Raw genomic sequence first — 13,932 nt, 5'->3', positions numbered from 1 at the left:
GCAGCAACAGCCGTACATACCTTTGGCTTTGCGCATAGGCCAAAATCAATTAACTTTAAATTATGATCTTCATCTATCAGTAGATTTTCCTGTGGGGGAAAAAAAAGTTATCATACTTATTACAAACACAGAAACTGAAATGTTGGCCTTGCATCAGGACCTGGCCACCATGATTAATAAAGTGTTTGAAAATCAAGAGTTGAATCAATAGATGCATAAGAGGAGAGAAAACATGTCTCCAAACCCCACGGGAATTCTGCATGTCCAAAACGTGAACCAGAATGTTGGCCCATCATTGCAGCTCCAACACATTCCACTGTTGTAAATCCCCATTCCATTAAGCCTGCTTGGCAAGTTAACACATTCTGTTAAATGACCTTCATGTAGGGGCCACATGCTACTCTACATGTATTCTGCTGCACAATAATGAAATAGGATTATGTAAGTCAAGATGTCACAGGAGCCCAGAGGCTCTCCAGGGAACGGCACATACCACACGTAGTTTTGTATACACCCGAGAAACAAAGTGGGCCTTATTCTGGTTGCTAGCCATCAAAATATCTTGCCTGGGATTTAAGAAAAGGATAACATTTTAAAAAAATAATGTTACAATCTTTATCTGGCTGGATCTTGAACAGATTTCCAGGCAAGGTTCCTAAATATTGATAAATCATTAATTTTTCAGTGCTTCATAACTGCACTGTTGAAGTCTACTAAATAAATCCACTTAACCCATGAAACTGTTGTTTCAGTTTCATGCACATACCTACACTTCCCAACTATATTCTACTGAGAGTTACACTAGTTCTAGCCAGGATTACACTTAAACGTTTGCAGCTGAACCAGTCTGGTTAATATGTTATATAGTGTAGCACATCACATTAAATAACAGTTCGAACAAGACAACCCTGTAAAAGTTCAAGAGACTTAAAGCACTTAAAGTCAGTCTAAATGCATTTCTATTATAATATACCATTTAAAATTGTGATATCTAACATAAAGCAAAGCTGTTATCTGCAATATCCTTCAGTAACTAAAATAATCCTGGTTGGAATTCTGCATCTTACAGATTGTTTCTTCTTGTAATCATGGAGCTGCAGTAGTTTCCATGAACTGAAATGGAAACCTGTACTTGTGATTCTGGGATTATTGGGATAGCATGCACAAGGTCATTAATTACTTCACTATTCCAGTACTGACCATTGGAAATTGTATGCTAAATCTACCACGTTGTCCTCAGGTGTCAGCCGTCAGGTGGGAAAGCAGCCAGTGAGTGGATGCCAGAAAAGTAGGGGGTCGCTCTAGTTAAGGAAGATCGCGGAGGGAGTCAGCCATTGCAGTGTCTGTAAAAAGGATAACTTGGGCAATAGAGGAAACACTCCTATTCCTCCTTGTCCACAAGCAATGCCGTACATGCAATTAGCTCATGATCTGGCTCTTTTGGCCTCCTTTTACCTAGCGGGATTTCCAAGCCCCAGGAAACCCAATCTTCATATGTCCTTGATGCTACACTCAGTCAAATGCTGCCTTGATGTCAAGGGCAATCACTCTCCCCTCATCACTGGAATTCAGCTCTTCTGTCCATGTTTGGACCAAGGCCGTAACAAGATCTGGAGCGGAGCAGTCTTGGCCGAACCCAAACCATGCATCGGTGAGCAGGTTATTGGTGAGTAAATGCCACTTGATAGCAGTCAATGACACCTTCCATCACTTTGCTGATGATTGAGAGTAGACTGTTGGGATGGTAATTGGCCAGATTAGATTTGTCTTGCTTTTGTTGGACAATATGTACTTGGGCAATTTTCCACATTGTCGGGTAGATTCCAGTGTTGTAGCTGTACTGGAACAGCTTGGCTACAGGCATGGCTAGTTCTGGAGCACAAGTCTTTAGCACACAGCTGGGGTGTTGTGGGGGTCTATTGCCTTTGCTGTATTCAGTGCGTTCAGTCATTTCTTGATATCATGTGGAGTGAATCGAATCAGCTGAAGACTAGCATCTGCAGTGATTGGGAATGCAGGAAGAAAAGATGGATCATCCACTCGGCACTTCTAGCTGAAGATAGGTGCAAACATTTCAGCCTTGTCTTTTGTACTCATGTACTGAGTTCCATCATCTTGAAGATGAGGATGTTCATGGAGCCTTCTCCTTCCGTTAGTTATTTAATTGTCCACCATTATTTACAGGCTGGATGTGGCAGAACTGTAGAACTTTGATCTAACCGATTCGTTATGGGATCGCTTAGTTCTGTCTATAGCATGCTGCTTCCATTGTTTCGCATGCATGCATGCAATCCTGCATTGTGGGCATGAAGTTCGGTTGCGATTGGATACAATTCTGCTGCTGAGGGCCCACAGTGCCTCATGGAGGCCCAGTTTCAGCCATTATATCTATTCTGAATCTATCCCATTTAGCACAGTAGTAGTGCCACACAACACAATGGAGGGTGTCCTCAGTGTGAAAAAGTGACTTTACGGTGGCCAAGCCTACCAATACTGTCATGGATAGATGCATCTGCGATAGGTTGGCTGGTGAGGAGGAGGTCAAGTAGGTTTTTCCCTCGTGTTAGTCATCTCACCACCTGCCGCAGGCTATGTCCTTTAGGGGTTGGCTAGCTCAGTCAGTTGTGCTGCTACTGAGTCACACTCTGAGATGGGCATTAAAGTCTCCAACCCAGAGTGTATTCTGTGCCCTTGTTACCCTCACTGTTAAATCAAGTGGTGTTTAACATGAAGAAGTACTGAATCATCAGTTGAGTGAGGCAGTAGCTAGTAACTAGCAGGAAGTTTCCATGTCCATTTTTGACCTGATGCTATGAGACTTCATGAGCTCTGAAGTCAATGTTGAGGACTCCCAGGGCTACTCCCTCCAGACTGTATACAACTGTGCTGCCACCTCTGTTGGGTCTGTCCTGCCGGAGGGACAGGATAGATCCAGGATGGTGATGGAGGAATCTGGAATGTTGTCTGAAGGGTATGATTCTGTGAGTATGACTGTCATGCTGTCGCTTGACTAGTCTGTGGGATACCTCTCCCAACTTTGGCGCAAATCCCCAGATGTTAGCGAGGAGGACTTTGAAGGGTCGACTGGGTTGCTGTGCCTTTGTCGTGCCCAGTGTTTAGGTCGATGCCTGGTGGTCCGTCCGGTTTGATTCTTATTTGATTTTTCTGAAGCAGTTTGGTACAACTGATCAGCTTGCTAGTCCATTTCAGAGGGCAGTTAAGAGTCGACTGTATTGCTGTGGATCTGCAGACACTAGATTTTCATTCCTGATTTATTTAGTTAACTGAATTTAAATTCCAGAGCTGTTGTAGTGGGATTTAAATTCATGCTTTCAGATCATTAGTCCAGCCCTCTGGATTACTAGTCCAGTAACATAACCACTATGCCACCGTGTCCTGCATTTTTGTTGTTTACAAGTCTCCAAGTCTACAGGATTCGTAATATTCTTTGCCTTCTTTTAAACGTTTTCTTTCAGGTGTATGTTATCTCTCACTTACCTTATTGACCAAGGTTGTTTACTTACACAAGTAGAGTGCTCACCTTTTACAGGTTTCTACAGGTTTTGTATTCTACCCAATATGTTTTTGAACATCTCCCATTGTTTTATCAGTGACTCATTCTGTCTCATCTACAGTGTTCAATTTCTGCTTCATCCCTCCAAAACTAGCTTTACACAAATTTAAAAACTTGGTTCACGACTCACCCTTCTCCCTGTTAAGCCCAATATTGAATTCTATCATATTGTATTCACCGTCAACTAGGTTTTCACTTTGTGGTAGATTATTGACTAATTCAGGCTCATTACTCAATATTAATCAAAGATTGGCTTGTTCTTATGTTTGTTCAAGTAAACTGTCCTGAATACACAAGAAATTTACTGCCTTTGGGACTCGAGCTCTGCTGGTTTCTCCAATCTGAGAAAATTAAACTCTACCATGAGAGGTACATGATTTTTGCAACAAATTTCTCTAATCTCCATTTTATATACATGTGTTTGTGTCATGCTAATTTATCACTCCTATGTCTGTAAACAACTCTCAAAGTCTTTTCTATTCTACCATAGCCCGCTCACTCTTACTGACATCCCGTATTTCTAATGTCGTAATAGTGTCCTTTGTTAATATTGCTACTCCTCCTCCTCTTCCATTTTCCCTGCCCTTCTCAAGACCTTATAACCTGGAATATTTATCTCCCGGTCATAGAGTCATAGAGATACAGCACTGAACCAGGCCATTCGGCCCAACGAGTCCGCGCCAACCATCAACCTCCCATTTTCTCACATCCCCACCTTCCCTCAATTCTCCTACCACCTACCTACACTAGGGTAAATTGGCCACTGCAAAAATTGCCCCATCAACCTTTAGCATGTGGGAGGAAACCAGAGCACCTGGAGGAAACCCAAGCGGTCACAGGGAAAACTTGCAAACTCCACATAGGCAGTACCCAGAACCGAACCCGGGTTGGTGGAGCTGTGAGGCTGTGGTGCTAGCCACTGTGCCGCCCGTGCTTATAGCCAGGTCTCACTGATGGCAAATATGTTGACTCTGATAGCTGAATTTGCACTTCCAATTCACTTGTTATATTCCTTGTGTTATGTGTATTTGTGTATAGAACTTTTAATTTGGCAATAGGCTCTGTCCTGCCTTTATGACCCGAAGTTGTTAAATACAATTTTATTTATCATGCTGCTTGATTTATTGTCACTTCTGTTGTATTTTTCGCAACTATTTTATTATTTCCTACATTTGTTTCTGAACCAGAAGTATATATTTTAACTTTAACACTACTGATGACCTGAACTTCTCTCCAATCCCTTTAAGTCTTCAGGCTATTTCTAATTTTGTTTCTGTCTGGGCTTTCCACATCCAGCCCCAACACTTACTGATTTCAAATCCTTTCTACAGCCCTATTTATACTTCGGCTTGGACCTTGGTCCCAACCTAGTTCAGGTAAAGCTTGTCCCACAAGTACAGCTCCTTCCTGTCCCTGTACTGGTGCCAGTGCTCCATGAAACAGAATACCTCCTTCCCCACATCCAATTCTTTAGCCACAAGCTAACTTTCTTGATCAGTTTGTTCTTCTGCCAATTTTCACCTGGTTTGGGATATAATTCTGAGATTATTACCCTTGAAGTTCTGCCTTTCAATTTAGCTCCTAACTCCCAATATTCCCTTAGCAGGACTTCTTCCCTGTGGCATTGTCCCGACATGGACCCCAACAACTGGATCTTCCCCCTTCCTTTCCAGTCGCATCAAGATATCCCTTACCCTGGCACTAGATAGACAACACATCCTTCACGGCTCTCAAATGTGGCTGCAGAGGATGCTTTCTATCCAATGAACTCCAGTGATCAGGATGGATTGATATTCATTGTCTGCCATATTGCCGTTGAATGCACAAACTATAAATCAACCTGTTCTCACCTTTATAGCTAAATCAGAAGCAGAACAGCTAGAGGCACAGGAAGACCAGCAGAGCTATGTATCAATAGAAAAACGGTTATCTGACAACCTGAAGACTATAGGATTTTCTTTCATTGTTCTTTCACCTCTCCAAATTTATGAAAAGGTTTCATTGTTGAGCAGGCCAAGCCAGCTGTCATTAGGTATGTTTGTAGATGTGTTTTGTACCAAGAGTCTTTTCAATCAGACTTTTTCCAATACCCACATGAAAACTTCATATTTAACCTCCAAGCTATGATGCTGGAAACAAAAAAAGCTGAAACAGATGTTTTTTTTAAAGCTCTTATAACCATCAGCCTTTAGAAGTTAACCAGGGTGTGGTAGTGTAGTGGTAATGCTACTAGAATAGCTACCCAGTGTCCTGAGTTCCAATCTCATAACAGTGAGCTGATTTCAATAAATCTTATTTTGTGGGCTTGCAGCAGAAAAAAAAATCCATGAGAACAATAGGATTGTTGAAAAACCCAGTGGTTCACTATTGACTTTTGGGGAGGGATTCTGCTACCCCTTACCCAGTCTGGCCTATGTGCAACTCCAGTCAGAGTGGTTGGTTGTCCTTAATGTCCTCTGATGTGCATAATGGGGAACAAATGCAGTCGTGCATACATCTCTACAATACATTTTTAAAAGTTTGTTAATGCATTAACTTTATTCCTGTTCCAAATATCAGGTACTTGGCTAAATTACAAATATTTCCCTTTCTGGTGATACATACCGGTTTAAGGTCACGATGAGCATAGCCCTGACTGTGAACATAAGCCACAGCTGATACAATTTGACGAAAAAAGATCCGAGCTTCTTCTTCCGATAATCGGTCTTTTGAGATAATATAGTCAAACAACTCTCCACCAGGGCAGTACTGCAATAAAAATGTTGGTATGTACAGCATGAAATTGATTTTAAAAAGAGAGCATGCAGAGATGAAAGTTAAATGCTCTCAAATCAAAGATATTGATTTCAAATTCAGTTCATTTCATATTAGCTTTTCATAAAACTGGATTTACTACAGGTAATGGAACAATTTGCATTCATGGAATACCTTTAACTTTGTAAAATGTCCCAAGGCACTTCACAGGAGCGTTATCAATAGAAGTTCAACACCAAGTCATATAAGGAGATATTATGCATGTACCAAAAACTCGATCAAAGAACTTGGTTTTAAGCAGGAGGAGAAATGGAAAGGCTTGGGGAGAACATTCCAGAGCCTCATGCCCAGACGAATGGAAGTACAGCTGCTAATGGTAGAGCAATTAAAATGTATGGTGCGCAAGAGGCTAGAATTGGAGGAGCAGATAGCTCTGAAGGTTATAGGACTAGCAGAGGTTACAGAGATAGGAAGAGGCAAGACCATGGATGGATTTGAAAACAAGGATGAGAATTATGAAACTATGGCATTGCCAGACTGGGAGTTAATGTAGGTTAGCCATGACAAAGGTGAAGGGTGAACGGGACTCAGTGTGACTTGGGATACAGACAGCATAGAGGAGTTCAAGTTTATGGAGGGTGGAAGATGGGAGGCCAGCCAGCAAGCATTGGAATAGTCAAGTTTAGAGGTAACAAATGCATGAGTGAAGGCTTCAGCAGATGAGCTGAGGCAGGGTAGAGTCAGGCAGTGTTATAGAAACAGAAATAGACAGTCTTGTTAACGGAGCAACTTATGAGGTTGGAAGCTCATCTTGGTGCCAAATATGATACCAAGGTTACAAACAGTCTATTTAATTTCAGACAACTGCTAGACAGAGGGATGATGTTTGGAGTGGGGACAGAAAACAATGACTTCAGTCTTCCCAGCATTTACTCGGAGGAACAGGAAGTAGTTGAGGTAAATAGTATACATTTAAGGGGAGGCGATAAGCATGAGGGTAAAGAGAATAGTGTTTTATACTGATAAAGTTGGATGAAGAAGGATGGGAGGAGATAGGAGTTGTGCATGAATGCTGACATGGACTGGTTGGGGCAAGGGTCCGTTTCTGTGCTGTATATTCCATGTAATTCTATGAAATGAGGCTGGAACTAAAGAAGGTAAACTGGGAAAAAAAAAATCTTGCAAACAGGTAGAAAAACTGTTGGAAATATTTATAAAGATAATCAATAGAGTTTAAAGAGAAATGTATTCCACTAAAAAGCCAAAAACAAGCAAGCTAATTTTGGGTGCTGTGGATAAATAAAGAACTAAAGGGGAAACTGAATCTAAAGAAAAAATACATTATAGGCACTCAGACAAAAAGAAATATGAAAAAGCTAAAAAAAAAAAATCAGGAAGGCAAAGAGAAATTACAAAAATAAAGGAATATAAAAAGGAATAAAAGGAAGTACTGTATAGATACCTAAATAACAAAAAGGAAAATCAAAGTAGAGATGCGGTCACTAAAGGATAAGCAAGACAAACTCACAGGTAATGATAAAGAAATGGCAGCAGTACTGAATAACTACTTCACCTGAGTTTTTAATCAAACTTGATTACAAAATCGACACTTCGCTAGATGAGCTTAAAAGAATATTTACATAGTTGGGATCGAAAGGGAGAAAACAAATTCACAAACTAGCAAAACTAAAAAAAAAATAAAACCCAGCATCTGTTTGGTATGTACCCATGCATACTTGAAGAAACTAGAGAAGAGATAGCACAGGCACTAGTTGATATATACAAAGATTACATAGAAGGGGTAGAGCCAGAGGATTGGTGAACACCAATGCTATCCTTGTATACAAAGAGCGCGATAGAACAAAACGTGGGAACTATAGACCAGTCAGCTTAATTTCAGTGATAGAAAAGATACTGGAATCTAGGAATCTATATTAAGTGACATAAGAACATCTACAAACATAAAATACGATAAAAAGTAGTCAGCATGGATTCTGAAAGAATAAGTCATGATTAACTAACCTGATAGAATTGTTTGAAGAGGTAACAGAAAATGTAGATAAAGACATCATATACTTGGATTATTAAAAGGCGTTTATGATAAGGTACCACACAGCAGCAGGCTCACGTCAAAGGTTAGGGCATACGGCACTAGGGAACAAATAGCTGAATGGATAGCAAATTGGCTAAAAAGCAGAGTGTAGAGGTAAAAGGTAATTATTCAGACTGGAAGAAGGTAGAAAGTGACATTTCACATGTATCAGTGTTGATCACAAAGACCACTGTTATTCATAATTTACATTCATGATCTGGATTTGGGCATAAGTAACTATCAAAATTAGATGATACCAAACTGGGGGTATAGCTAACACTGAGGAATAATGCCACATAATACAAGACATTAGAAAACTTGCAGACTGGGCAGTTAAGTGGTAAATTAATTTTAATATAGATAAATGTGAGATGATGCACTTTGGCATGAAAAATAATCACCTACACCATAGAAAATAAGAAACTGAATGGGGTAGAACAGTAAGGGAATCTGGGGATACAGGTGAATAAATCATTAAGCAGCATTACAGGTCAAAGTATTTTAAAATGCTAACAATGCATTTGGATTTATTTCTAATGAAATGCAGAATTCAAAGTAGTGAAGTTATGTTAAATTTGTATAGAACACAGTACAGTACACTGTTCTTGTCCCCAAACTATAAAAAGGACAGAAATATTGGAGAACGTGTAGAAAAGACTTACAAGGATGGTACCAATATTGAGATTACAACTAGCTGGAAAGATTGAACAGGTTGTTTTTTCAAAAGAATAGGAAAATTGAAACAAGAGTAGGCCATTTAGCCCCTTGAGCCTGTTCCACCATTCAATGCGATCATGGCTGATCGTCAACCCAACTCCATTTGGCCCAAATCCCTTAATACCTTTGGTTAGCAAAATCTATCAATCTCAGATTTAAACTGAACAAATGACCTAGCATCAACTGCCATTTGAAGAAGAGAATTCCAAACTTCTACCATCGCGTGTAGGTGTTGCCTAACTTCACTCCAGAAAGACCTGGCTCTAACTTTTAGTCTATGTCCCTTAATCCTACCAACAGAAATAGGTTCTCTCTATCTACCCAAATAGTTCCCATTAATATCTTGAAACCTTTGATCAAATCATCCCTTAAATCTTCTAAATTTCAGGGAATATAATCCAAGTTTATAACTAAACACATAGTTCAAAGCCAGGAAGTTATACTAAACTCAAGTAAAACTCTAGTTTGGTCCCAACTGGAGTATTAAGTTCAATTCTGGGCACTACACTTTAGGAAGGATATGAAGCTGCAGAATGACTTCTATCCCCTTGCATTCTAATCCTCTAAATATAAAGGCCAGCATTCTATTAGCTTTTCTGATTATTAAAATGTAATGGACAGGAACAGAAAATAATCCATCTAAATGGTATTTTGAAAATCGAAGACTTAGAGGAGACCTGATAGAAGTCTTGAAAATTTTGAATGGGTTGCACAGGGTAGATATGGGGGAGAATATTTCTACTTGTGGGAGAATCCAAAACTAGGGGCCATCAATACAAGATTATTATTAATCAATCCAATAGTGAAATATAGAGAAAAGTCAGCTCAGCGAGCAGGACTAGGTGTTGTATAAGCAACATGGTAAATCAAAGACAGTAGAGGAGTTGAAAGATGTGGTAGTGAGGTAGAGTTGGGCGTAGAGCATGGCTACCCAACCCGAACCTGCCCAAACCCAACACGCGTTGGGCTCGGGTCGGGTCTCTCTTCCGGGTCTGGCATTTGGGCTCAACTTGGGTCAGGCCGGGTTGGACACTGTGCTGCCTTTTGCTCAGAGAGGGAAAGGGAAGTAAGCTTCAAAATTTGAACAGCCAGGACATCAAGGCATGAAACATGCATCCGGAATGCACACTCGTCTGCCTCCATCTGCACAATTCTACAGGAATAGCCTGCTACTGGAATGGAGGATCACAACATTTGGACAAGGCAGAGCATAACCTCTTTGATATAATTAACTTCATTTCAGTAGTCAGGTCAGGTTGGGTGTGGGAAAAAAGAGCAAAGGACTCGGGCCCGGGTCAGATGTGGTCGGGTAGGGCCCAGGTTGGGTTTCAACTGCATACCCGAGCAGGCCTTTAGTTGGGCGTCAGCAGCATACATATGGAACCCGATGTGTTTTGGGTGATGTCATCAAGAGGCGGCACGTAGATAAGAAATACAAGGGGGCCAAGGATAGATCCTTGCGGAACTCCAAAAGGAGTGGGAAGAGAAGGTATTGCAGGTGATTTTCTGGCTATGGCTGAACAGATAAGAAAGGAACTGGGTGAGGGCAGTCCCACCTAGCGGGATGAAGGACGGGTGGAGTGAGGTGTGGGAGGAGAATGGTGTAGATCAACCATGTCAAAAGTAACAGATAGGTTGAGAAAGGTGAGTAGGGATGGTTTAGGAGATGGGAAATTGAAAATTTAAAGCACCGCATTTGGCACAGTGATCATGTTTATACTTTATATTAAAGCTTTGTGGTTTCCTGAAAAATATATGCTTGACTAACATTCCAACCAATAGTAATAAATTGAAGATAATTTCCTAGCTGTCACAGCTGTACTAGAGTCAATTTATATTCTTATGTCAAAGAGTGCTTGGTGTCTTTACTAAGAAGGCAGATACTCATAAGCACTAAATTGATTCTCATACCATTATAATTGATACAGGTAGGATTTTGGCATCTTTCTATTGGCAATTCCTTGCATTTAATTGAAAAGGTAGTATCCTAGTTGTCATAATATTGCTTTATGATAAATGGTTTAGAGATAGCTCGCTTAAAGAAACTTTCTAACAATATTTTAGCTTTCTTGGCAAGGTATAGAGAGTACTGTATAATTCTGTCAACTCAGAATAGAGACTTCTGTTTCTTGACTCTATATTTTACACCTCTACCACTGGCAGAAACTCTGAGCCAACCTGGTGACTAGACTAAGCATGTAAGGTAGTTTGATACAAAGTTGAAACAAACATCAGAAAAATATAGTGAGATTATTTATATTAGTGTCTGTGTCCCTCATTGACTAAAAGCAATCCTCAGATTGCAGGAACTTGGTCAATTTGGGTTGGCTCTCAGTAATCATTTTATTGTCCAATCATAAATACCACCCCCAAGCAATATTCCAGCTGCAGTTATGTATAAAGGCCATGGCTTGCTCAATCTAGCTTACACCATTGTAAAAAGGATACCATTCAAAACAATAACAATCCCAACAGAGCTGAGCATTGTCAGGATTCAACTGTTCCTCATGCATTGTTGGAGCCATGCCAAAATAGCACCAGGGCACCAAAATAGGGCGGCACAGTGGCGCAGTGGTTAGCACCGCAGCCTCACAGCTCCAGCGACCCGGGTTCAATTCTGGGTACTGCCTGTGTGGAGTTTGCAAGTTCTCCCTGTGTCTGCGTGGGTTTTCTCCGGGTGCTCCGGTTTCCTCCCACAAGCCAAAAGACTTGCAGGTTGGTAGGTAAATTGGCCATTATAAATTGCCCCTAGTATAGGTAGGTGGTAGGGAAATATAGGGACAGGTGTGGATGTGGTAGGAATATGGGATTAGTGTCGGATTAGTACAAATGGGTGGTTGATGGTCGGCATAGACTCGGTAGGCCGAAGGGCCTGTTTCAGTGCTGTATCTCTAAACTAAACTAAACTAAACAATGCAAGGCTGGCGGGGGCCCGTGGTAAACTTGCTTTCAACGCCTCAACTCCGACTGCTAAAAACCATTATTTTGGACGATGGTCAAATTTAAAGTAAAGCGAGGTCCATTAAGCATGCAAGGAGTACTACCTTTACAGATGCTAAAAATGGAAAGCTGACAAAAAGCCCAAGATGTACCCATGCGATGAGAAGAATAGACCTCCACTGGATGTTTCAGATATTTATTGACTAAATGCTACAACAGAGAATGCAATTTGTTAGTACAACATAAATAACTGCCAGGACTTCAATAAAGTTCCGAGTTCAGGTTAACATAGAAACTGAATGTTACTAATAATACTGCTCTCCAGGTCAGAAATTTTAAACCACATGCTTGCAGAGCTTTGAGTGATGGATCTATAAAAACTTATTAAGCACTACAAATAGGTCCCAGTTTGGAGCTTGAGATGTCTATTTGGATATGACTTCCATTTAGCACCCGTGAAGCAAGACAAAGGATAGAACTCAACAAATCTGATGCCAATGATTTATGAAATGCTGCGATGGTGTTCACAGCAGAGATAGTGGGCACATGTTTTAGAATAGAACTGGGCTTTATATCCTTGAATATCTGTAGTGATCAAGTCTAACAAACCTCATCAATGACAGATAGAATAGACTAAGCAACTTACTACTTCTGCCGCATGACGCATAATGAACGTTGTCCTGGAACAGAGGGGGGTCTTAACAATCAATGACAGTGCAACTCATTGGATCCCCAGAAACCAGGCAAAGATAGCACCATAGCTAAAAGGAAATACTTGTTTTCAAAATCTGGAGAAGGGCTAAAGCATTAAAACCAATGCACTCAAGTTACAGCAATTGGGATAAACCTAACACAAGGTTCTTACTTTCTTTTGCTGAAGATCAAAGGGAAGACACAGCAAATCCAGACACCAGCAGCCAACATTGGCAACTGAATTAGGCCTGTCATTGGCAGGTTGATCTAAACCAATCATTACTTTATGTCTTGTACAGACATTCCTCAGCCATTGGAAGGACTTTTAGTGACAAATTGTAAGCTTGGGTAGTTGTTTTTAAATTGGGTTCAGGTTACTGTAGCATCTATTCCACAGTGCTGTCCCTCGATTAGAGGAAGATGTCTACGCAGGGTCACGAGTTTCTGCCACGGATCTTCACGTGGCTGAGCAGGCCAAATTTTGACCCGCAGATCTTTGGGCACATGGGACAGGACGTCCCACGAGGTAGTGAGATCCAGAGTCCAGGATTCACTTCCTTTTCTTTCCTTCTCTGCTGTTGCGCTGCCTCATCATCAGTTGGGATTCAAAGCATGATGCAGCTTGGTGGACAAGTTGTCGCCATTCTGAGTAGTTGGTAGCAAGCTCCTCCCAGTTGTTAAGGTCATAGCAGCTATGCTTCAAGGAGAGTTTCAGAGTGTCTCTGAAGTGTTTTCTTTATCCTCCCCTGGAACATTGGCCATTTGAGAGTTGTGAGAAGAGAACCTGCCGCAAAACCATTTTCAGCCAGTTGGACACGGTGGTCAGTCCATCAGAGTTGATTTTGCAGGCATTTTGCCTGAATGCTTGTGGATCTGATGACGGACTCTCGCATTTGTTCAACGGTCCTCCCATTGAATCCATGGATGGGGCAGAGGTATCGCTGATGGAATTTCTCTAGCACTCTTGTGTCGCTGATACATAGTCAAAGTTTCGCTGCAGTACAGGAATGTGGTGACGACAACTGCTCTGTACACAAAGACTTATGTTGATTTGAAGTCTTTGTTGTTAAACACTTGTTGCTGTAATTTGTAGAAGGCTGAACTGGCACAGCTGATTCGGTGTTGGATCTCCTCGTCAATGATGGCCTGTTGAGAGAGGTAA

General features: G+C 41.0%; 1 protein-coding gene across 3 annotated transcripts in view; it reads right to left on the bottom strand.

Annotated features, from left to right (window-relative positions):
• melk (maternal embryonic leucine zipper kinase) overlaps nt 1-13,932 on the bottom strand; it is a 138,609-nt gene that overhangs the window by 87,641 nt on the left and 37,036 nt on the right. For all 3 annotated transcript variants that reach the window (XM_068030308.1, XM_068030310.1, XM_068030309.1), the window contains 2 exons: nt 6,179-6,322; nt 21-89 (listed from right to left, as the gene is read on the bottom strand). In XM_068030308.1, coding sequence (XP_067886409.1) covers nt 21-89; nt 6,179-6,322 — 213 coding nt within the window. The remainder of the gene's footprint in view (nt 1-20; nt 90-6,178; nt 6,323-13,932) is intronic.

Source organism: Heterodontus francisci, chromosome 4 (assembly GCF_036365525.1).
Source record: "Heterodontus francisci isolate sHetFra1 chromosome 4, sHetFra1.hap1, whole genome shotgun sequence".
In the NCBI taxonomy this organism is placed as follows: Eukaryota; Metazoa; Chordata; class Chondrichthyes; order Heterodontiformes; family Heterodontidae; genus Heterodontus; species Heterodontus francisci.
Note: the sequence above shows the minus strand (reverse complement) of the source record. Positions and strands in the feature narration are given on the sequence as shown.